Raw genomic sequence first — 26,865 nt, 5'->3', positions numbered from 1 at the left:
GTGATATATATATATATATATATATATATATATATATATATATATATATATATATATATATATATATATATATATATATGATCAATAAACCAATTACATATACATTAACATCAACCGATTGATGTACCCCTTATATGATCAATAATCACATGCAAATATACGATAGGTTTGTGAAGTTACCAATTTAAATAACAGATCACTGCAATACCACAAAAAAGACCAATTCCCTTGCCCTTGCGATCTACACAACAAACACCACTCCAACATTGTTGGCCACCACTCCAACAATACAACAACCTCTTTTTTTTTTTTTTTTCAATTAGCCTCCCACCACCACGCCTTCTATAACACCCCATTTAATTAATAACCCTAATTAAAGAAAATGTCACACAGAATAATATAGTAAACAAGGTCCTGGAGTATAAACGTTACTCCTTACAGTTGTCCAGAAGTAAATAGGAAATAAACTAAGGCACACCAGATGCCAATAACAAGATAGAATAAGGAATCTAAAGTATTCAAAATAAAGTTCTAGGATAAGGCAATACATGGGCCATAACCCTAAAAGAAGACATAAACAAGTGGAATCCAGCTCGGATAGGCTATGCAGCGGAACCTCCATCACCTTGATGACCACGGGGAGTTCTCGCATCTGCTCACATCAATAAATTGATGATCATCGCAAAAGGAGAAAAGCACACACAATTGCAATTGCATACATTTTCATAATCAAAGATACTTGCCTAAACTAATCATGTGATGACTTGCACACAATACACTACGACTCAGACACAACTTATCCGGATACATATAATTAGTCGGATTCAGCAGATGCTTGCACTTGTGGTGGCCTTTAATGCTCTATCGAGCTGTTCTACCGAGCTAATTGTTACTGTGTTTCATCCCCCACGCACAAGGTTAGCCTTAAAGTGTTCCAAGCCTCCTACTACTCTCACCACTTGAGTCAGTGTGCTCTACGTGAGACTAACTAACTCTTTAGAGTGTCAAGATGTAATCCTTACCTTGAATCCTTATTAAATTATATAAATGAGGCACCACCATGAACTCCCACTAACAAGGGTCATGGAATTACGTCCTGACCAAATGAGGCACCATCATGAGATCTCACCTAGAGTTTCATGGAATTACGCCCTGACCATATTAACGTCATGTTCCATCAATGAATATAGAATCATTTCTCATGCCAATTCCATGTCACTTCCATAACCAACCATTTCATACATGTCACAACCCGTAAACCATTTTACTCATGCATATTCACTCATCTCATGCTTTAACATAGCAATCCAACCAAGCATGTGGCAAACACCCAAAAATAAAGAAGAAAACAGGACCCAAACACTTTCTCGCCCAGTTCTCGCTCAAGCTGAAAGGCCTTGCTCAGGCGAGAGGCTTCTCTCGCTCAAGCGAGCTTCTTTCGCCTAGGCGAGGGCTTGAAAAGTGGGAATAGTGGCCTTCGCATTCTCTCGCTTAGGCGAGACTTCCTCGCCTGAGCGAGATGGACTCTCGCTCAAAACAGGAGCTCGTCGCCTCAGCGATAGCTCGCGCAAACAACCTGGGCGAGTTACTGCTAATCTTGCTTAGACGAGACACGCTCGCTTGGGCGAGAAGACCATAACCCTCCATTGTTCACGCGTGCTCAGTTCAGAGATTCATCCAGAACAATGCAGAATATATATATTCATATCATGTTAAGCATCATACAAGCACCATAAGCATAAAACAAAGCTAAAAAACAAGCAAAGTACATCCAAACTCGAAACCCTGGCTTCCCTTACCTGGAAGGAGCTAGTAACAAACTCCGACATTTTAAGCTAACGAACACAACAACTCCAGGAGCAGACTCGAGAGCTGAGAACAACAACACAGAAAGAACAATAGGTTTACTATTGTGAACCCCAACAAAAACCATGAAAATAACTTAGAAAAGGGAGAGTATGGTTCAGGAACTAACTTATGTGAGATGGGGGTGAGCTTTTGAGCTAGCTTGACCAAGAGCGAACCAAGCCCTAGCAAAGCTTCTGTTGAGAACAGTGAGGGTTTGAGAAACACTATTTTCATGAAGTGGCAGAAATGAGGGGGTTTAGGCTGCCTTAGGGGTTTTGGACACCCTATGGGCCAACCCTAGGCTCAATTGATTTGGGGCAACCCTTAAACATTAGGGCTAAAGTATAAGTGGGCCTTACACATTCACTTTGGTATATCAAAATAGTTGTCAAACAAGGTATTCAATTGGGAAAATAGCAACCAGACAAGTCCCAAACAGTTGCTCAATAAGTTGGGAAACCAATTTCTTCAATTGATAAATCTATGTAAATATGTGGGATTAGAACTCACTAGCTCATTTCAAAGAGAATGCAATAAAACATCGAAGCTACTATCTCCCTTTTGGACCCACAACCTTCAACACCGAAGCCACAAATACAAACCCACTATGTCTTCAGGGTCAAACAGTCAATAACTCCACTACGTCTTTAGGACCAAACCCACCGCGTCTTCAATAACAACTTGTTCACTTCGATAGCTTGATTTGGGTAGCTCATGTGTTTAGGGTCGAAGTGAGATTTGGGGTTGAAGGTGAATTGAAGAAGACAAAGGGAAGACTTTGAGATTGAAACTCTGCCGAGAGGGATTGAAAATGAAAATGGAGAGGGAAGCAAATGAAAATAGAGAGAAAAAGACTTTGAGCGCACAAGACTGAAAAAGTAAATGGAGAGGGAAGCTGATGAAAATGAAACAAAAATGGTAAAGTTAAAATTCTCACATATTTCTTTAACTATTGGTGAACCCACTCTATCCTCTATAAAATAATGTTTTTGTTTAACTCAACCGAAGCCATGTCAACAAAATTAATTTTTCATTTTTTATTTTTATTAACTTACCTTAGCTAATCGACAATGTTATTTGAAAAATAATTTTTTATTTCTTTTCTTTGTCCCACATTACTATTTTTTTATATCTTTAGTAACATATGGAGTTAGCCTCCATAATGATGCTATTGATTGCGTCCCCTAACCCTCCCTACCAAATTAATCTAGATTTTTTCTATTATTTTTTAACAATAAGGTAGAAGTGTCCCTTAGCCAACATTCGTTTGAAATAAAATAGTGTCCCCCAACTATCGCTATGAAACTTATGTTTTTCTTTTAATTCTGAGTAGTTAGCGTCCCTCAACTGTCGCTATTGGTGATTATCTAGTGTCGTTTGGCCAACACTAATCTAGGTATTTTATTTTGTGTCTCTTCTTTATAGCGTAAAAGCTAAAGCTAATAGTAATATTTCGATTCTATCTCATTGCATTCTTGTAGTGAAATAAAAACACATAAAAATGATTTTAGAAACATGCTTTATAGAGGGCGCACAATATCAAATGACCAAAATTAATAGGGGTTATAAGTATCATTTTCCTTTCCAAAAAAGAAAAATACCATGACATATTTAACATAATTATTCATTACACATCACTCAATGCATTACAACATACATATTCTTAAAAGAAATATAGTTTCAATCCACGTACACAAACACGTGTTACAAAAGGGCAATCTAATAGTTTTACATTAAACCAAGTGACATATGCATAGTCTTATAGTAGTGAGACTCTTTTGTAGATCTCAAACCATGACCTTTCAATTCAAAATACAATTAATTATCAAAGCTTTTGCAAAATAAGGGGTGCCCCGTGTTTTGGCTGCAAGCTAAGCATAACTGTAGGAGAATGCACATAAACAGGAGAAAGCTCGAATGAGAAATTTTGCAAAAGCAATGACAATGCTACCTTGGCCTCCAACAAGACATAGTTTTGGCCGATGCAAATTCTAGGACCCCATCCAAATGGGTAAAACACAACTTTTCCTTTTGTTGCCTTAGCAACTCCTTCAGAAAACCTTTCTGGTTTGAACTCCTTTGCATCATTACCCCAGATATCAGCATCTTGGTGGTGTACAATTATTGGCAAAGTAACTTTTACTCCTATTGGCAATGATAGGTTTCCAAGCTCCACGTCCTTTTGGAGTGTGCGATGGATGAAATCAGTGGGAGGGTATAACCTCAAAACTTCGTACAGAATCATGGTAGTCTACGAAAGAAACATTTTAGCACATGTTAGCATGAAAGACATTTTTAATAAAGATAATGAAATAAAAGCATGTGATACATACAATTTTTAGCTGACTTAACCCATCAAAGTTTGGATTTTGTTTACCAAAAACATGAAGAACTTCCTCCCTTGCTCGTGTTTGCCATTCATGATACCTACTTAACATGATCAATGTCCAAACCAACAGAGATGAAGTTGTCTCTTGCCCCGCTAAGTAGAATAACTTGCACTCACCAATTACTTCATCGATAGTCATTCCATTACTCTTACTGTTTCCACTTCCCTGCATTTCCCTTTGATTTGATTCCAAAAGCATGCCTAATAAATCTTCATTGTTGGATTCACCATTCTTCATGGTTTTCTCCCGTTTTTTTATCATATCCCCAATTAAAATTTTCATTTGTTTATCAACTGCTTTCATCTTCATTTTGGTAGGTGTTGGTAAATGCCTATAAACATGTTGAACTAATAAGGTCAATTTCATAATATGTTGAACTCTGATGACAATAACCTAGTTCTTGTATAAGTCATTAAGTGTGCCTCATTTCTTGAATTCCAAAGATTTTTTGAAACAAATATCATATATATCTTAAATCAAAATTTGTATGTAATTCATAATTAAACTAAAAGCTCTATCTATAATGTCTAGCTTTTAGGGTGATTCCTTGATGTTCTTATAACTTCATGGTGAGTTTAGTTTCAATAAAACTAAAACATGCTTAATTTAGTAATCATATTATACTAGGAGTTAGTGTGGTCTTACCGGAGTATTGGTGTGTTCTTGTACTTTGCAGTCATGACAAGGTGTCCCTGAATTTTGAGAAGCTGAAATATCTTTTTTCCTTCTACATAACTGCTTCCGAAAGCTGTTCTAGAAATTACATCACGAGTCAAATTTCGAAGGAAAGGAAAAACATCAATCTCACATTTTCCATCTGATGACAACATTTCCATCCACTCACGAATCACATCATGGCAACTTTGAGAAAATGCTGGTAGCATGTTCTGCAAATTAAGCATCAACTAAGAGTTTAATTTGGTTATGAAGCATAAAAAATAATTTGTAATTAAATTTGATTATAATGTACATAAATTTAATCGATGAGAAATAATTAATTTTCTGACCTTAAAGTTTTGTCTTTAAGGTCTATCATCATATATGATATGCTATTGTTTATTTTAGAGTCTAAAACTTCTTCAGGATTTTGTTTTTAAGAAACGTGTTAGAGTGTTGGACAAAAAAAAATGTATTTAAATTCTTCTAACACTCAGCTGAATTTGTTCTGGTATTTCATTAGTCCTACGACACACTTTTAAAGATAAAATCAACAGTACTTCATCTCAAGAGTCTTTAGATCAGAACAACTAGGATAATTTTTGAAATTCATATAAAAGTATACATACTTTTTGTACATGTCAATTAATGATTAGGTAATACTGTAAAATAATTGTTTATTCATAAATTAAAGTAATAAACTTACCTTCAATTTTGCCAAGTGGAATGCAGGTTTGATAATATTTCGATGTTGAACCCACTTATCACCCTCATAAGTTACCAGACCATTGATCAAGAACTTTGCAATGCCAGTTATCTTTGGTTTCTGGAAATCATGAATGTTATTGAAGACTTCTTTGATTTGATTTGGATCAGTGATTATGACTTTTGGTGTTGTGTGTTCCCAGAAAAAGGAGTTCTTGCCTGCACATAATTCACGTATATTAGCATTTGCTAAAAAGGCTTTGCTTTAATAACATAAGGATAAAAAAAAATTGAAACCGTAATGTTTTGTTGTTTTATATGACACACTTTTACCTTCACTCTTAATTACAGCAAAAATATCAATAATTTAATCAAATATTAGTATTATCATGAAACATTATCGTCTATTAGTGTATATATAAAGAACTATGAGAAAATGTTTAATAAGTGAATTTAAATATAATTTATTACTTCAAAATTAATTTGTAATGCGAGGTGTCAACCACTCGAATTGATTTTAAATTGATAGAAACATTTTAACTAAATATTTATAATTAGTCTTATACAACAACTAGTATGTCCAACAAAATTTATTCGAAATAGTTTTATATTATATTAAGAAATAAATTAAGTGTAATTCATTTTCATAAATCTGACTTGTAAGAAGTGAAGTTATTGTATATACAGTATTAATATACCTAATCTTTAGTAAACATGGAATTTCTAATAAAAACATTAAATCTTTTAAAAAGAAAATAACAAATGGTACTGTTTTCGACTTATCTTCTATCAAGAACAATACCAAAAGGAAAAGATAATTTTGTAATTACACATGCTAAATGGAATAAAAAAGGAAACGAGAAGAACCGGTAATAATCCAATCGCAGTCGGAACAATATATTAACAAATTAAATTTTTTGTTAAAATATAATTTAAATGACTTTCATAAAACACGACTTTAACTCTAATTCAACTAAATTTTGTTAAAATACAAAGGGATGATTTTCATAAAACACCATCATAAAAGACGTTACAGAAGTCTTTAAGTGTAATTCAACTTAGAAAAATCTTATATTTTAATCTAAAATCTCTAACATAATCATTTACTTTTAGTTCTTGAATTAAATAATCATTTCCTTTAGTTCCTGAATTAAGTATAGATAATGAATGGAATGAAAACAAACTATTGGTTTTGAGTACTACAACATAATAAATGATTAAGATCGTAAACTAAATACAAAGCAAATTATTAAATTCATAGACTAAAATATAAATTATGAAGTCGAAAATCGGAAATGATTTTAAATGCGTCACCTAAGAGGTGTTCTACTAAAGAACATTCTATATCACTATTAACAAAAACACATTTCAATTTTTTTTTGAATTTTTTTTTCATAAAAAATACTTACACATTTTATTATCAATTTTTTGCAAAATTTTTAGTTCAAAATATTTTTCACATAAAAATAATTATCCAGTCCGTCATTTTTTTTTATAAAAATCTATAAAAAAAATATTCTTTTGCAAATTTCTATAACAAATTTACAGAACAAAAATTTGTAAAATATTAAAAATTCTAGTTGTTTCCTTATTATTTTTTTGTTAGATTACAGCTTATCACTCTCAAAGGCTTAAAATTACAATATATCTTTTATAAATTTCAAAAACACTTTCATGCTCAAAGTGAATGCAAGTTATATCTAGTTTAAAGTTATTAGGAAGGTAGAAAAAGAGAACCGTATTTGGCAACAGTGTTGTTAGCGGGCAAGGACAAGCGAGGAGCGACATCATCGGAGACAACAAAAGATTGCGATTGAAGGTTGTTTTGTGGGGCATGGTTTATGTTGGAGGTGGAAAGTGAAAGGGAGTATGGGTCACCACGAAGACCTTGTGCTCGGAGAAGCTTCTCCAACCTCTTAGGCCTAAGCCACAGCGTGTTCAACATTTTCATTGCCCATAACGGAACCACAGCAACGATCACGCTCAACACACACATTGTTGCTGTTGAGGAAGAAAATGAAAATAGCTCCATTACTGGGACGAAGTGAGAAGGGCTATGGTACATCATAAAACGTATACACTTACACCACTATATGTATTACATACATTTAACCTACAAATTTAATTATAAAAAACGGAAGCTGGATTCCACTGTATCTGTTTAATTATAAAAATTCACTGCCTCGTGATTTTCATGGGAGTGATTTTTACTATTAAGATGAGTTGGGTGATGTGTCTGTAAGAGCGGTGATACACGTACATGAGTACGTGTACCTACACCACTGTGACACTCTTATGTGGCATTCATGGAGGAATCACAGCAACGATCACGGTCCATGCACACTCTGTTTCTGCTGATAATGGTGAAGAAGACAATGGCTTCATTTTTTCTGCAATGTCAGGTAGACTTGGGAATCTATTTATTATGTAATTTTTTTTAAATAATTTGTTTAGATAAAATAAATAAAATATTTTAGAGCTTAATTTTTTTATTTAGATAAATTTATTTATTTTTTTAAGATAATTTTATTTTAACTTAATTCTATCTTTTAGTTCGTTTTTTAAGTTTAAATGTACATGAAAAAAATTCATCTAAGTTTATCGATGTATAGTAGAATAATCCAAACAAATATTTGCCTAACATAATTTCAAAAGCATAATAAAACAAAACATCCAACAAATGAAAATCCAATGTGAGTAGTGTCTAAAATAATTTTCCAACAAATTAATAAACATGACTAAAATAAAATATTCGACTAATCATTTTAATTCTAACCGTAACACCCCATTTGATTTAATAAGCGAGATTAAATGTAGTGTCACATAAATATAACATATAAGCACGGTACGGGAGTTTGAAACTCAACTCCTTACAACTCATGGCACACCATGATGCCCAAAAGAAAATTGGATAGAGAGTTAACCAACAGTATATAAATCTAAAAACGAACCAATACAAGGGCCATAGCCCTAAAGAAACTTATAAAGGAACTAGAGACCAGTCCACGCGGACTATGCAACGGAACCACCACCTCCCTGTTGCCCACGGGTGTTCCTCGCATCTGCTCACACCAACAAGTTGATGATCATCGCAAAAGAGAGTACCACACAGCAGGGCACACACCAATAAAAGTAGGGTAAGCTAGAGCATACAAATAATTTCATCAAGTAATCTAATGCACTTTCACAGTCAACCATACATAACCACTCAACATGTTATGACTTGCAAACCAAAACACTAAGGACTCGACTTGACTCATCCGGATGCATACAATCTGGTCGGATTCAGGGGATGCTTGCACTTGTGGTGGATACCTCTACTCACCCCCGAGCTGCTCACCCTTGAGCTATGTGTCACAAGTGTTACGATGAATCAATTTCCCTCACCACAAGGTTAGCCCTTAATGAATTACAGGCATCTGCTACTCTCACCACAAGAGTCAGTCTGCTCTAAGTGAGACTAACTGACCCCTTAGAGTGTCAGGATGCAACCTTACCTTGAATCCTTACCAGACCGTACAGATGGGGCACCACCATAGACACCCACTAACAGGGCCATTGAATTACGTCCTGACCACTGAAGCACGACCCTGAAGCCTCACCTAGAGACTCCAAGGGATTACGTACTGACCACTTACCAACATATATAATCAGCCAAGAAGTAAACACATACACCATGCATAAAAGATTCATACCAATAGCCATAAACAACCCCCATGTATCACATGTCAACCAGTACCATCTCGTATCACTAATCATGAGAAAACGTCTCCCCTCATTTCAATATCATGCCACAGAATTACCACTCATCAAGGTTCATCGTTGTTCATGCCCAATTTGTGACCACATGCATATCTAACCCCTCATGAAATATTCACGTAAGATCATGCCACTCTCACCCTTCATCACATATAAGCCTCCCCTCATCATATATATATACTCAAACCCATCATACCATCATACAACAATCTTATTAATCACATGCCAACCATCCAAAACAGAAAAGAAAGCCAAACTAGACAGCACCCTCACCCAGCCCCTCGCTCAGGCAGAGAAGTCTCGCTCAGGCGAGAGAGTCTCTCGCTCAGGCGAGACCTCATCGCCTAGGCAAGCGCTCGAAATCCTGGAACAGTGGCCTCTGCACTGTCTCGCTTAGGCGAGACCCTCCTCGCCTGGGCGAGATGCTCGCTCAAATAAATGGAGTTGGTCGCCTAGGCGACCCCTCGCGCGAGAATTCCTGGGTGAGCCTCAGCTCATCTCGCTTGGGCGAGACAGCTCGCTTGGGCGAGATTATCAGTCCTCGCCCACTACTCATATGCATAACAGACCAAAACACAGCCAAACAACTCAATAGCACACTCCACACACTCAAGGCAACATACAGATCATCAAATCACACGCACATTTCATAAAAATCATGGATATTAATTATTTCGTAAAACCCTAACTTCCCGTATCTGGAAAGGGGTTACACGAGGCTTTGACACTAGACCACGGTGCACAACAGCTCGAGAGATGGACTGGAAAAATGGAGCAGAAAATAAAAACTAAGCTTGAGCGGACTTGTGCGAGGTGAAGAAGCAAACCCTAACAAAGCTCTTTTGGGCAACGGAGGGAGACAACTACGTTTCTGTGAAAGAGTGAAAGTAAGTAGGTTAGGGCAGATTAGGGTTGGGTTTTATCACCTTGGCCAGTCCTAGGCCCAATTACAAGGGGCAACCCTTTACTTTAGGGCAGAAAAAATAATAAAGCGAATTTTAACGGGCCTTACACTAACTTTTATATATATATATATATATATATATATATATATATATATATATATATATATATATATATATATAATTGCATAATAGTTTTGTTTCTAAAATATTTATTTTAACATTGTTTACATGTGTATAAATATAGACTAAAACAAAGCCATTTCAAAATATTGAATCTAAATATATAAATTTTAAATTTCAAAAGCTAAAAACTCATACTAAAACCTAATGATAAAATTAAAAAAGAAAAGAAAAGAAAGAAAGGTGAGTGTGTAGCTCTTAGTAGGGATGGCAACGGGGCGGAGTGGGAACGAGTTTCACTATCCCATACCCATCTCCGTAGAAAAAATTCATCTTCATCCCCATACCTAAATTCAACGGGTATCAAACTTCTGTCCCATCCTCATCCCCACCAAATAACGAGAATAATCTCGTACCTATACCCGTACCTGTTTTCTTATACTTCAATATTAATTTTAATTACTTTTTATAAAATAATAAAAAATTACGTAAAGGAAACATAATATTATCAAATATTCAATATTAGGAAGATGATTATTTCTTCGATATCAAATACTTTGAAATAAATTATAATTCTTTACATTTTATATAAGAATACCAAATAAAATTTTATATGAACCAAAACATTTATTAAATTTGCAAACATTACTGAATTTAAAAATTTTTAAAAATTATAAAAGGATAACAAATATTTAAATTAAAATATATTTTAAATATTTGTTTACTTCAATTTTTTTAAATTCTAATAAATCTCTTTTTTATATACTAATAAAAGTTATAATACATCACTTGATCAAAATGATGCAAAGAATAAATAATAAACATAATAATAAAATTTTGACATAGATCTTGTATCTTTTGAACTCCAATATATATTGAATGGTGATAAAAACATATTCATGACAAGTACATTAAATTTTTATATTGTTGTAAATAAAAGTTATTTATACAATTACAATGAAAAAATAAATTACAGTATGATTTATAATGAGTTAAAAAATAAAAAATAATCAGATAAAATATATCGAAATAGTACTCTACATGATGAAAATAAATAACAAATAAAAATATAAAAAAAATTAACAAATGTGTGTCTTAGAAACAATTTGAGAGACTATTGAAAGAAATCGCACATAGAAAAACAAATGTATAATTAAGGTATGATAAGATGAAAAATACCTTAGAGATCTAAGAAAACTTTTCAAATATCAACATATTATATATACTCAATGGTTGAGAAATAACGAAAATTGTTTTAGTTAAACAAAAAAGTTTTTCAAATGAAACAAAAATGAATAATAATAATAAGTAAATAATATTTTTTTTCGATATTACTAGTAAATGAAAGGTTTATGCTATTAAACACTTAAATTGAGAGTATTCAACATTCTAATGTTAAAAACAATATAAAAAATAAAAATATTAAAAAATAATAGAAATATTCGAATGTGAGACATACAAATTTTTTAATTGATATACATCATTTTAACATAATTACATAAAGATTATCATAAGATGAAAAATATATTGGAGATACGAATGAATTTCATGACAAACCAAATAATTAGAAGAAATAAAAAATAGAAAGTGTATATATATATATATGGTTACTTAATAAATTATGAATATTTTAATAATTTAAATGGGGAGGGAGATGTGACAAGGACGAGTATTATGGCAGGGATATGTACATCCTCATACCCATCCCCATACACAATTGAAAAAGTCGGGGATTCCTCGTACCCATACCTATACACAATTAATATGGGGATTCCCCGTCAAAACGTAGACGGGTTCGAGCAATACCCATGGGGTAGGTTTATTTACCATCTCTAACTATTAGGTTTCGAGAGAACTTTGATCCAATAGTCGAGAACAATTGACTTTTGTAATCAGGTGGGATCACGAGTCTCTAAAAATTTTCAATTATTTTAAACTTTTTTATTTTTTTTTATATTGTATGTGTTTAAAATTTTTTGAATTATGTATATTTTTTAAATTAGGTAGCAATATATCGAAAAATTAACAAAAATTAAATTAGGTGTTTTTTTTATTTCTTTTATAAAGTACAACATTTAATGTTAATAAATAATAAAACATAAAATCAAATATAATAAAGAAATATCTCTCACCTTTACATTATTTTTTTTGTTACCGAAGAAAAAAAAGTTAAACAAAAATTCATTATTTTTGTCTTCTTTTATATCTTCTCTTCCATTCTTAAAGAAAAGAAAAGATAATTTTATCTTGTCTCACTTATTAGTAGAGATGGCAAATAAACCCGTGCCCGTGGGTATCACCCGAACCCGTCTCCGTTTTGACGGGAATCCCCGCTTTGACTGGGTATGGGTAATACCCGAAATTTTCAACTGGGGATGGGGATGGGGATGGGGATATATATATACCCGCCCAAATACCCGTCCCCGCTTAAATTACTAAACTATTTATAATTTATTAAATAATCTAAAAAATATATATAAATAAATAATATATTTACACATAAAATATAATAAATATAATATAATATAATATAATATAATATAATATAGTATATATACATATAAATAAAATATACTTTTATATATATATATATATATATATATATATATATATATATATATATATATATATATTTACACATATACATGTAATATAATATAATATAATATAATATAATATAATATACATATAATATATATACATAATAATATAATATAATATATATAATATATACGTATAAAACAAATTAATCATTTAACTAGTGAGATCTTTTATAAACAAATTTATAACATTACAAATTTATAAAAATTTAAAAGAAATATATATATATATATATATATATATATATATATATATATATATAAGCATAAAATATCTACGCATATACATATAATATATATACATAATAATATAATATATATTATTATATTTATATTATTATATAATATAATATAATATATACTTAAAATAAATATATATCTATAAAAATATATATATATATATATATATAAACATAAGATATTCACACATATAATATATATACATAGTAATAATAATATAATATATAATATAATATAATATATATAAATAATTATATATATATATATAAACATAAGATATCCACACATATAATATATATATACATAGTAATATAATATATAATATAATATATATATATATATATATATATATATATATATATATATATATATATATATATATATATATATAACATATTTCTCATTCTCTTTGTTTTTTGTTATACACTTTGTTTACTCTCTCAATTATCTGGTTTGTTTTTCAAGATTTAATTTTGAAGGTAATTTTTCTTCTTCTTTTTACATAATTTTTACTCTCTGTACATGGTTATGTTCAAATAGGTGTTCCTCAATTTCATTCTATGAAATAATTTTTAGGTTACACATTTGATTATCTTTATTTATTTATTTATTTTCATGAAAATGTTTGACTCTTATTTTGTAGCTCTTCTTTTTGTTACTTTGGTTATACACTTTTTTACTCTCTTTTAATTGTTTGGCTTGTTCTTTAAGGTTTAAGCAGATCTTCAAGGTACTTTTCCTTTTATCATAATCTTAATTATACATTTTTTTTTCCGTTATGTTATGTTCAAATGGATATTCTCAAATTTGGGTCACACATTTAAATATCTTTACTCCTTTATGATAATTTTATTTATTATTTATTTTTTGTTTCATGATAATGTTTAATTCTCAATTTTAAGTGCCCAATTGCATAAATCCTTAATTTAATTCAAGATCAAAAGATGAAGAATCTATGTTTAAATTTGAATTATTATTAATTTAATTTTGTTATTTGTGCTATTTTGTTTAAGTGGTATAATATAAATTTTTAATAGTATAAAAAATATTTGAAATATTTTTAAACTTGATTATTGGTTTTCCTTTTATATTTTGTTAAAAAAGAAATTAACCTTTTTACTTTGTTTGATTTTTTTTTGTTACGTATGTTAGTTTCTAGAGAAAATGAGCACAGGAGATCAAGATTTGCAGGTACCAAGTCCACCACAGTGTTCACAACAACCAACTCCCTTTCAAAGTTCCAATAATGACAGTCAATCTCCATTGAATCCATCTACGCAAACACCTTCAGAAGTTCATGATGAAATACATTCAACAACACAAGTAGAGCCTGAGAAAGGGAAATTGAAAAGTGTTGTGTGGGAACACTTTGAAAAGATAAAAGTTGATGGAAAATACAAAGCTAAATGTAACTATTGCAAGAAACTGCTTGGTGGAGAAACAAAGAATGGAACAAAGCACTTGCACCATCATACAAACATATGTATTCAAAAGAAGGCTTTAGCAAAAGGAAAAGGGGGACAAAAAACACTTTTTTCTAAGATTTCAAGTGGCAAAAAGGAATTGGCTTGTGGAGCTTATAATGAAGAAAATGCCAAGAGGGAACTTGCAACAATGATTATATTGCATGAATATCCATTGTCAATAGTGGACCATATTGGTTTTATTAGATTCGTGACAACAATTCAACCATTATTTCAACTTCCTTCACGAAATACGATAAAGAAAGAGATACTCGGCATCTATGAACATGAAAAACAAGTTGTTATGAAGTTGATAGATACAAATAAAGGAAGAATAGCAATTACATCGGATATGTGGACTGCAAGCAATCAAAAGAAAGGGTATATGTCTATCACAGCTCACTATATTGATGACAATTGGACATTGCAAAATATAATTTTGAGGTACACCTTTTTTAATTTATAAATTTTCCAGTAATTTTTTTTATGCACCTCTAGAAAGATTATATGTCTTACAAAATATTGCTTAATTTATAGGTTCATTTATGTTCCCGCACCTCACACAGCTGATCGACTTTGCAATGTATTAGTTGATTGTTTGTTCGATTGGAATATTGATACAAAATTGTCTACTATCACTTTAGACAACTGCAGCACAAATGATAGCATGATTGAAAAAATTAAGGATAAGTTGAAGTTGGACACACTCATTAAGAAAGGGTCTTTGCTTCATATGCGTTGTTCAGCACATATCCTTAATTTGATTGTGAAAGAAGGGTTAGCCGTCCTAAAAGAAGGGGTGGAAAAAATTCGAGAAAGTGTAGCATATTGGACAGCAACTCCTAAAAGAATGGAAAAATTTGAGGAAACAGCTAGACAATTGCGAATTTCTTTCACTAAAAAGTTAAGTTTGGATTGCCCAACTAGATGGAATTCTACTTACAAGATGCTTGATATTGCCATATGTTATAAGGATGTGTTTTTTAGGTTAAAGCAACGTGAAGCTCAATACACTTCTTTGCCAACTGATATGCAGTGGGAATTTGCAAAGGATGTTTGTCGAAGGCTAAAATTATTTAATGACATCACAGAAATCATTTCTGGCTCCAAATACCCAACTGCCAACATCTTTTTCCCAAAGATTTATGAGATCAAGATTGCAATAAATGATTGGGTTAAATCTCCTGAGATAACCATTCAAAATATGGCAATACAAATGTTAAAGAAATTTGAAAGTTACTGGAGTGTTATTCATGATATATTGGCAATTGCTTCAGTTTTAGATCCAAGGTACAAGATGAACATGTTAGAATATTATTTTTATAAATTGTATGGTAATGATTTTGATCTGAAACTTAGTAGGATTCGTCAAATGTGCTATGATTTGGTTTTGGAATATCAATCAAAAAAGAATGAAACTTCTTCTTATAGAGCTACATCATTGGAGTTGGGAAAGGATGTTGATAATGATGCGAATGAATTTTTAGAGTTTATGGCAAAAAAGAAAAAATCTAGAACTACAGTTATGAAAACAGAGTTGGATTATTACTTGGAAGAAGATAATTTGCCGGTTACACAAGAATTTGATATCCTATCATGGTGGAAAACAAATGGGTTAAAGTTTCCAACCCTTCAAGCAATTGTAAGGGATGTTTTAGCTATTCCAATAACAACTGTAGCTTCTGAATCTGCTTTTAGTACTGGTGGTCAGATATTAACTTCTCACCGTAGTCGACTTCATCATATTACTATAGAGGCTTTGATGTGTACAAGAAGTTGGATATGGAACTCAAACCATCTAGGTAAGTTACTCAAATTTATTAATATTTTTTGTTAGTATTTTTTGTGAATTCTCATATAATATTCTACATTTGGTGTTTGTAGGTGTTAAAAAATTAAAAGGAAAAGATGTTCTCATGAGTGAAAATGAATCTGATGAAGAAGGTACATTATATTCTAGTAATTAAAATTTTCAATTTCAATTATTATATCATATCTAATTTTTCATTTTTTTTCTATGTGTAGGTGGATCGAATGCAAATGAAACCACTGATCATTTGTAAAATTAATAAATATTTTGGTTATTATAAAATTTTAGTAATGTGTAATTTTTTAGCTTTTATATAATAATTTGAATTTTATTTAGTTGTTATTTGATACTTTAATTTGAGATTTATACTATTATAATATTTTTCTTAATATTTGACATCATGAAAATCAAAAAGAGTATGTTATTTTAATATTGAATATTTTGATAGTATCATGATTCCGTTGGTGTGATTTTTAAATTTTTTTTATAAAAAATATTTAATTGATATATGGAACAATAAAAAAATGGGTATGGGTATGGGTATAAGAAAATACCCGTTACCCGGTGGGGATGGGGATGGGTCAAAAGTTGTATACCCGTTGGGTTTGGGGATGGGGATGGGGATGAATTTTTATTATGGGGATGGGGATGGGATCATGATACCCGTACCCGCCCCGCCCCGTTGCCATCCCTACTTATTAGTAAAATATTTTTTTAATATTTTTTTATCTCATGACCTTTTGTATAATATTTTTTATGAATATAGAAAAGCAAGTAATGTATTATGAGATTTTTTATAGATAGGTTTTAATTGTGACTTGATTATCATAATATTTTTTAGTAGTTATGTCTCTCAATTTTTTATTAGATTACAATAAATTATTTTTTAGTTTTAAACTTGTTTTTTAAATAGGTATATTGACGAAAAACAAAAGAATAAATTCATTTTTAAGATTGATAAAAGAAAAGTGAAGATTAAAATATGACAACATCGTTTCTCATTGGATAATAATGAAATGAGATGTTTGTGATGACTTTTGAATCGATATAGGCATATTAGTAAAATGAAAAATAAATATTTTGTAGATAATATGATTATTTATAATGAAAAAAAAAGCTGAAAAATTTAGTTACGATTGAATTATTTAATAAGTTCAAGAATAATAAAAAGCGATGAACATCCTTTAGATATGTGTAGTTTCTTTTATAGTTATAGCTATACTAAATTATGTATTCATTTTTATTAAATTAGTGACACTGTTAACTCACTTTTTACAGTCATTTTTAGAGTTAAACAAAACCCCAATAATTTCTCCTAATAAAGTATAGGGAAGATGACTCAAGATCGAATCCAAGGAAATGGTGTGTGTTAAGTTCAATTTGCATAATCAAATCTCACTAAAAAGAAAATAAAACTAAAACAAAGGGGAAAAATTAAAATAAAGAAAAGTTAAGAAACTAAAAGAAACTAAATGCATGAATGAAACTAACTTATGCTATGCATGAATGCAATGCCTGGGTTATGGTAAAAATCTAGAGAAAAGATGAAATGGACTTAGTTGGAATGAAGGAAAAAGGTGTCTATATGAATGAACAATTTAGGAAGAATGCATGCCGAAATTATCTAAAGCATTCTAGTATGAACGTGAATGAGAGCCCCATGAATGCAGAACTAATAGAGATGAAACTATGCATGACCCTTGTGGTAGTAGAACTTATCCTATATATTAATATTAGAGGGATTTAATGCAGAATTCAGAAGGCAAAATTGATTGTAGTGGATTATGGAAGCAAACATGCTAAAATTGAATTATGCAATGGATGGACAATCTGCCACATATAAATTTTGAAATTGCAGAATGGAGAAATTAGTGCATCAAATCATGTGGCAGTAGATTTAGGCTAACATTGAATTAGATGAAAATATGCATTATAACCCCTAGACAGCGATGATGTTCAAAATACAGTAGCATGCCAAATAAGCTCATATTCCCATCAGGAATATCAACTCAGTCACACACTCAAATCAATTCAACTCCAAAAGCAATGCAAAGATGTAACTGAAGTATTCTCAAATGAAGATGAATGCATGAGGTGCAATGGTGAACATAGATTATAGAAGGGAACCAGAATGGTAGCCACTGAATGGATGAGATCTCATGCTATTCAAGTGAAAATTAAGCCGTCTATGCTTGTGCAAATTCTGTTACAACAAGGTATTGATGTGAACTATTCCAAACATGATGAGTGCAAAGATAAGTGCAATTATGCAGCCAACCAAATGTAGAAGTTTAGACCAAAATGAAAATTCACACTTGTCACACCATGACATATACCACCAGCAGCTCAATCAATTCATATATATTCAGGTTCTAGATGCAATGCAAATGTGGCATGGACTACTTATATGCATATGCACTAGCTAAATATGAATGCAACTAGTAACTGTGCAGCCACAAGTAATTTAAACATGAATGCAATGCAGATGCAAAAAGTGAAAATAAAATGAAAATGATAAAGTTCACACACCACCTATGCCAATATGGATGAATTTCCTAAACTACTTACTGCAAGACATTAAAAACTGAGACATGAATAACATAAATTGGTACATAAACTTAAAACAAACAAAATCATAACAGAAAATAATCAAAATTAAATACTAAAGAATGGACATGAAACTTGAAACTGATTTAGTGATCAAACTATAGTTCTTTTGCATTCTCAAATGTCCATTAATAGGCCACATCAAAGCTCGCCACATCATCATTTTCATCCTCTATCCTTTCCTCTAACAAAACCACCACAATACCACACATCTTCATTGGACCACTATTGGACCTCCCTCTGACTTCATCAATAGCCTTGTTGGAACATATCTGCAACATGAAAATAGACAAAGGTCCACCATGCTGGCTTGCGACCTATACGGCATGCACATGTGGACTTGTGAAAAATTTCATGGAGCCCATAAATCCTATAAATATACGTGGTATTTCTCCAAAGGGTACAATCCAATCATACTCACTACTATATTATCATATATCCTATTACTCTCTTACAAACTTGATCATCGAAAAGTCTTTTGTAGGTGGATCTTTCCCCAACAAAGCCATCAAGATTATCATAGTCATCGCTTGGATCTTGCCACTTATCTTGTACACTATGCACCAGATGCCAGTAAGAACAAGCAATAAGTATAAAATCTAGTTATTTTACATAAAATTTAATCATATGAAAATCTATTTTAAGATAGTTTTATTAAATAAAAAAAGTTGTGTATTTATTTTAAGTACACAATTTACACTACTTAAAAAATTCATATTTCCTGCCAATTTTGTTTTGAATTTTTTTGTAGGAAATATTTATAAATTTTGTTATGAAAAAAAAATCTGTAGGAAATTGCTGCCAATTTTTTTGAAAAATATTTTGTATAAAATACTTTTCGCAACAAATTTTGAGGAAAATACTTGCGAATTTTATAATTTTGTAGGAAATAATTATCCACGAAGGAATTACCTGTCAATTAAAATTCTTAGAAAAAATAGCAGGAAAAAGTTTTTTCTTGGAAATATTTTTAACAAATTTGCATGAAAATTCTCATGTAATATGAGAATTTTTAGTAGTGTTATAATCTGACATTTGAAACACTCACATTGGTTTCATATCTAATTGATCACACTTGATTAACTAAATATTTATAATTAGTTTTGTACAAAAAATTGTATGTACATCAAAATTTATTCAAAATAAACGTTTATATTATACCAAAAAATAAATTTAAGTGTAATTCATTTTCATAATTTTGAGGTCTAAAAAGTGAAGTTTGTATGTATAGTATCAATAATATACCTAATATTTAGTAAACATAAACTTTCTAAAAAAACATAATTTCTTTTAAAATGAAAATAAAAAATGGTATCTTTCACAACTTGTACCTACCAATAGTACAACGCTAGAGTGGCGAGGGGTATAGGTGTGAGGAGCATCATAAGGCCAACCTGGTGTTGAAGATGTATAAAAAAGAAGATTAGCATCGTCATAAAACCGACCTGGTGTTGAAGATGTGTAGAGAAGAAGATTAGCATCGTCATAAAGCTAACCTGGTATTGGAGATGTATAGAGAAGAAACTGGCGTCATCATAAAATCGACCTAGTGTTAAAGATGTGTAAAGAAGAAGATTAGCATCATCATAAAGTTGACCTGGTATTGGAGATGTATAGAGAAGAAGATTGGCGTCGTCATAAAACCGACATGGTGTTGAAGATGTGTAGAGAAGAAGATTAGCATCGTCACAAAGTTGACCTAGTATTGGAGATGTATAGAGAAGAAGGTTGGCGTCGTCATAAAAACGAAGCACAGTTATAGGGTTGCTGATGTATGAGAAAGAACGAAGCTAGAAGCTACCTCCGTATAACCGAGATCATTGCAAGAAGGAGAAGGATATTAGTGTCATCCTAAGATCGACTTGTCAATATTGAGTTAGGGTTGAAGACATAAAGTGCGTAAAGATAGAGTTTTAGATTATGTTAACTGGTTATAAATATATTAGTTATTTGTTGAAGAAATATTCTAGTTGTTATTTAGAATGAGATTTTAGATTATCTCTAATGTTATTGTCATGCATTAATTGATTATGAATATCTGTAATATTTGTAACTGATTTATCTTGTATAAATAAGAATGTTACTCCCACAGTCAAGGGACGAATCAATTTTGACCTAAGTGAGTCATTAGCTAAGGTTAAAATTTATCTTTCTTATTATTTTCGGTAGAAGGTTATTTTACACCTTTCCTGACTGGAAAATTGGCGCCCACCGTGTGGTCCGGTAAAACTCGATCCCAACTCCACCAAATCTAAACAAAAAATACATTAACAAGATGCATATATGAACTGAAACGCAGCTTAGGAGGGACCTACCCGTCAGCAGATTATACAGAGCATCCTAGAGTTGCAACGACAAAATGAGGAAATCAAATTAAAGGCGGAGGCTGATCAAGCACACCTCGAGGAAGAACGAAAGGAATCCCTCAAGAAAATTGAAGAAGATCTAGGATTGTTAAGAGAGGAAACGCTCAAAGAGAGAGATACTTCGGAAAGAGGCCGAGGATACACATCATCAGTTGGAAGAAGCCCTTCGACCACAAGAGCAACTGCTAAAAGTGAATGAGGACATGCAACAACAGATCGCTCAAGGAGGACACAAACGATCTACTCAGAACAACGCTGAGGTCACCGAAACACACCCGCTCTCCAAGGAAATTATGGACGAGCCAATTCTTCAAAATTTTGTGATACCAAAGATTACACCTTTTACAGGAGCTAGATCCAGAATCACATCTAAAATCTTTTCAAGCACAAATGCTGATATCCGAAGGAACCGATGCCATACGCTGCAAAATGTTCATTGGTATGCTGATGGAGATAGCCTTGGAGTGGTTTAGCACCTTGCCCAATGCCTCAATCAATTCAATCGCAGATTTTTGACGAGCCTTTCTAGAAAGGTTCTTAACCAACAGGGCAAAGCCACTAGAGATGGCCGACATGTTCGACATAAGACAGAATGCGAATGAATCTTTGAAACAATTTCTTAATCGCTTCAGCAATGTAAGCATGAAGATAGTGGATCCTAATGAGAGTTTGTTGGTCAAAGCCTTCGTGAAGGGACTTCGTGTAACATTCCTAGGGAATATTACTAATTAAATAAATAAAAATATAAAATGAACTTCAGTCGACGAGATATTATTATTCCCAAATGCGGGAAAAATTTAAAATGTTTAACAACGCGCCAAAATTTATAAAATAGTAGTATTAATAACAATACAATTTTTAAAATCCATAATCATAAATGAACACATAATAAAATTCCTAGTTATAATCCCAGCTATCCCTCACTTCGTTGCCTGAGCATCCTCAGCATCACTTGTATCATCATCTGCTCTTGTGTAATGAATCACACGATCATCGCCAAATACAAATAGAAAGGGTGAGCTGATAAGATTAAAAATAACAAATCAATTAACAGAATATATAATTCAGACACCTATCTTATTCATTCTACTTAGTTCTTGGCCAAGACCTTAACCCCAAGGCTTTTAAACCTTTTAATCACACAAATAGTTAGCCTTGAATTCAGGATTTATGATGCTCACACGAACTTGCCCGCTCGTGGTCCTGCCTCTACAAATCTCCCCGCTCGTAGTCCTGCTCTATGAACCTCCCCGTTCGTAGTTCAACACATGTGATGCCACCAGCCACGTACCTCCCAGTACGCAGCATCTCTCAAGTGTGAGCACGGAACATACGAATCTACCTCACTCGTATCCCCACACGAGAGTAACTGGATTGAACCTACCCGCTCATATCATCACATGTTCACCACCATCCATGAACCTACCTGCTCATAGCACAACATCCCCTGATCCAAGTATAGCATCCTTGCTTAAACGCAACTCACACAAGTCCATACTACAGTGCAACGCTTGGCGCGTCCTAGCCGCTAGGCGAAACCAGCGCAAATCGCCTAGCGAAACACCTTTGCCGCCAAGCGCCAGGTCAGTTCAAAGCCACTGTTGGAGGTCTCCCACCTGGCGGACCATACCTCGCCACCACGTGCCACGCGGTTTAGGGACTTGCCTGGATGTTCTACCGCTTGGCAGACATCAGCAGGCTGCTAGGCGCCATGCCAGTAGTATACTTCTGCTAGTTTTGGCACCCTCGACTGGTATGCTTTTCAACCTGATTAGTCTCCAACAGGAACGACTCCCTCTTATCATAGTACCTAATTCCATTAACCATACACTCCAATAGAGTTTGGCTACCTATAACTCATACTCAACATTCCACCCTTTCAAAGTAAATGATTTACCCACCACCAAATAGTGCAATATAACTTAACCAAGTTATAGCAGAAACCAATCCCTTACTCCACCTCATCCTTTACCTATAATTCAAGATCATAGTTTATTACAGTCATGAATTATGATTTTTCAACCATGCTATTATTATCCACAAATTTGCTTAAACTGAATGACATTACCACACAGCCCAAATACTTCTCAATATATGACTGTTGTTTCTATTGCAACCTTACTATAATCTCATTTCAAATCCTTTCCACTTGAGACTCCACTTAAGCCTCTACTTGTTATGACTCTTACTTAGCCACTAATGCATCCATGTACATTTGTCATCAAAAGTACTCCAACCTGACACATCTTTCCTTGTACCTATCCCTCATAGTGATATGTTATTTATTTACTGACATCATTCACACTTAAATTCCAATCATGCCTTAGCACACATGTACCATTTTATTCCTTAAAATCTACTCCTAGGCTTACCTCTATACATTCGTCTTCCCATTTTAAATTACCAAAACTTTCTCTCTCCCTCGTAACTAACATCATCACTGCATTATACTGGACCTATCCCCGTCATCACCTAGCGGCCAGCAAGGATCGCTAGGCGGCGTATCAGAACCTGGCCAAAACTACACACATTTCTGCATTCACAGTGAACCAAATTTTCCCAGAATATGATCTGGACTCTCATTTTATCAGAACAAAAATAAACCCCTCACCCTTTATCAACTCCACGCCCAATCATTGTACACATTAATCACCACATGATTCCTATATGCATCATTCAATACCAATAACACAACATTCATTGCCTTTCTTATTCTGAATTATAATTCACTATAACTTCACCCTTAATGGTAACTCAAACTCACACAATCAATATGATTATTATGGTATTTTGCAATCCCATAGATATGGGCATATAGGGAAGGGTCAACACATCAAGAAATATACAAAAATGCAACCAAATAGTGACAAGACTCGCGCATTGCCTGGCGGTTCTGTCTCGCCACCAGGCAGTTCAAGATAAAACCCAGAATTTGGGTAAGAATGATGTGCCGCCTGAAAGCACCTTCATGCCCGCTAGGCAGTTTCTGGGCGAAAACCCAGAATTTTGCGAGAAACAACATAATTCAGTGAGGGATTCATGCAATTCAGCCATACAAATCACAATACATTATTCACGAATTAAAACAATAATAAAATAGCTCCCCTTACCTGTAATTTGCACTCCAATTGGTCTTCTAACCTTTGTTTTACGATGTCCAAATGCCTCTCTTTATTATTTTCTCAATAACGAAGTTGTTCCTCCCCCACCAATGATTTCTTTGAATAACTCCCTAACCAGCACTCACGAACTGCAGTCTCAAATTTTTCCCTATTCTCTCCCATTCAATGACCCAAAATTGGCTCATAATTAGGGTTAGTGGTCCAAAACGAATTTTGGAACTAATTAGGAGCTTAATGGCTATTCAAGGTCCATTAAGACTATTGTCTATCTCTCTTGGCTGCCACTATTGCAGCTAGGGTTTTTCTACCCCTTCATCTTCATTCCTAAAAAAAGAAAATTTGGCAAAAGACAGTTTAATTAGTTCTCAGTAAGGGTTGAACCCATAACCCATCAATTAGTAAGTCAAGTGCACAACCAATTCAACCAATTCATATTCGTGATAATTCCTATAATTTTAGGATTACATTATCACGTCTCATATTCAAGTAAGTCAACACAATAATGCACAGATTAAAATAACACACAAATAACATACATAGGACTCAAACCCAAGTCCTTTCACACAATTAAATATTCTCAACCACTTGAGCTAGTACTTTTCCACGTCATAGCACTCCGCATTAAATGCCTTAAAGGCTTCCATTACCCGCATTAATTAAATAATTATTTAATTAACTATTTAATTTTCTCAGGTCTTACACTTCGGGCTAGTTCTTTTGGCGAATCATTATATTAGTTTCCTCTTAAATCCTTAATGGAAATAAGGCAGAGAGTAGTAGTTGAAATAGAAATTGAGGACATTATGAAGCAGAAGAGAGCAGGAGACAATAGGTTGGCAACCAGCTCGAAAACCGACAAGGAGACCAAGCCATTCCAACGAGAGAGGACACCTCCTTGTAGAAGGCCAGACATGAAATTCATCCCATACGTAGCACATAGGAGAGGGGAGGATTACATGGGAGAAATAATATGTAGAATGCCGAACTTCAATACTGCTTTATCTGAAATATTGAAAGATGAGGAAGTTTGTAAGCAGTTATGTCCTCTCAATCTTACCAGCAGAGTCCTCGGTCTACAGTCGAAGGCCTGGTGCAAATTTCATCGAACAACAAGACATGATACTGATGATTGTCATACATTGGCTATTCAACTGGTAGCATTGTCGGCCAGGGGTATTGGTGGAGCTCCAAAGGTGCATGAAGAGCTCCATGGGCAGCGGAAATGGATGAAGGAATGGAGGCAAGTTGGAAGGCAGTTGCAAGCAATGGAAGGTGAAAGAGGTGATAGGATTTCCTAATCTATGCTAGCCTAAGGAAGGTGGCTAGAGGTAGAGAGAGGAAATCTCTAGAAAGTGGTGACTCTCAAAGGCAATAGAGGGAGGAGTGCTCTCAACTCAAGTTGCATCTATTGCATAAAATTTCAAGAGTGTCTACAAATGAGTGAAATTTTGGCTTTTATATGAAGCCATTTACACATGAGAAAGGAGAGCCATTGGATGGAGTGGGACTTGATCTTGGCCCTTAGATCAAGCTAGGAGAAGGAGATAAGATCATGCCCCTTGGATCTTGGCTTGAAGAACAAGAAGGATTCTTAGCCTTTAGATGTGATGACCAACTTTAGTCAAACTATGAAGCAAAGGAGCCTCCTTGTCTTGAAAATCTTGGCCATGTATGAAGAGAATTGGGCCGAGCCCAATTTTAACCTATCCTATGTTCCTTTCATGTCTTATGTATTATTGGAAAGCAAAGCCCAAACAATGGCCCAATTTAAATCTACACTACTAGATTTACATGCACTTCTTCAAGTCTTTGTGATCTCTTTGGCCCATGTAAAGAATGTGAGAAGCCCATTGATTTTGTGATCATCTAATGGGAGGCCCTTTTGAATCTTTTTCATCATTGATCTTGTAATTGGGCCTTTTAATGGGCTTGGGCTTGGGCTTGAAGGTGCAATTGGGCTTGGTGGGGTCACATCAGGTATGTTGAAGAAATATGTCAGGATTGAGAAGGATGACGAAAAAATGAAGCAGCCTTTGGTAACTGAGTCTCATGAAATTCCAATCTTGGGGGATTTTAACATAATAGCAGGAGGTTTTTCAAGGGGTGGATTAACATAGTCATCCAAGAAAAGATATGTAAGAAGCATAATGACAACTGCAAAGATAGAGCGATCCATGAAGACTCCAAACATTGTTTTTTTCTAATGAAGATCTGAAGGGACTCGTTCCACATGAGGATGACACAATAGTGTTGTCAATTATCATGATGGGAAG

General features: G+C 33.1%; 1 protein-coding gene across 1 annotated transcript; it reads right to left on the bottom strand.

Annotated features, from left to right (window-relative positions):
- Positions 1-3,423: 3,423 nt before the first annotated feature.
- On the bottom strand, positions 3,424-7,678 carry LOC114169728 (11-oxo-beta-amyrin 30-oxidase-like). Its single transcript, XM_028054995.2, has 5 exons — positions 7,338-7,678; positions 5,602-5,819; positions 4,884-5,125; positions 4,182-4,569; positions 3,424-4,099 (listed from the first exon to the last, which is right to left on the bottom strand). The coding sequence occupies exons 1-5, from the start codon at positions 7,666-7,668 to the stop codon at positions 3,674-3,676; spliced, it is 1,605 nt and encodes a 534-aa protein (XP_027910796.1). The 5' UTR covers positions 7,669-7,678; the 3' UTR covers positions 3,424-3,673.
- Positions 7,679-26,865: the final 19,187 nt, after the last annotated feature.

This window comes from Vigna unguiculata, chromosome 11, assembly GCF_037176805.1.
Source record: "Vigna unguiculata cultivar grain cowpea cultivar isolate G323 ecotype 2 chromosome 11, ASM3717680v1, whole genome shotgun sequence".
Lineage (NCBI taxonomy): Eukaryota > Viridiplantae > Streptophyta > Magnoliopsida > Fabales > Fabaceae > Vigna > Vigna unguiculata.
The sequence above is the reverse complement of the archived record's forward strand: the minus strand, read 5'-3'. Positions and strand labels throughout refer to the sequence as shown.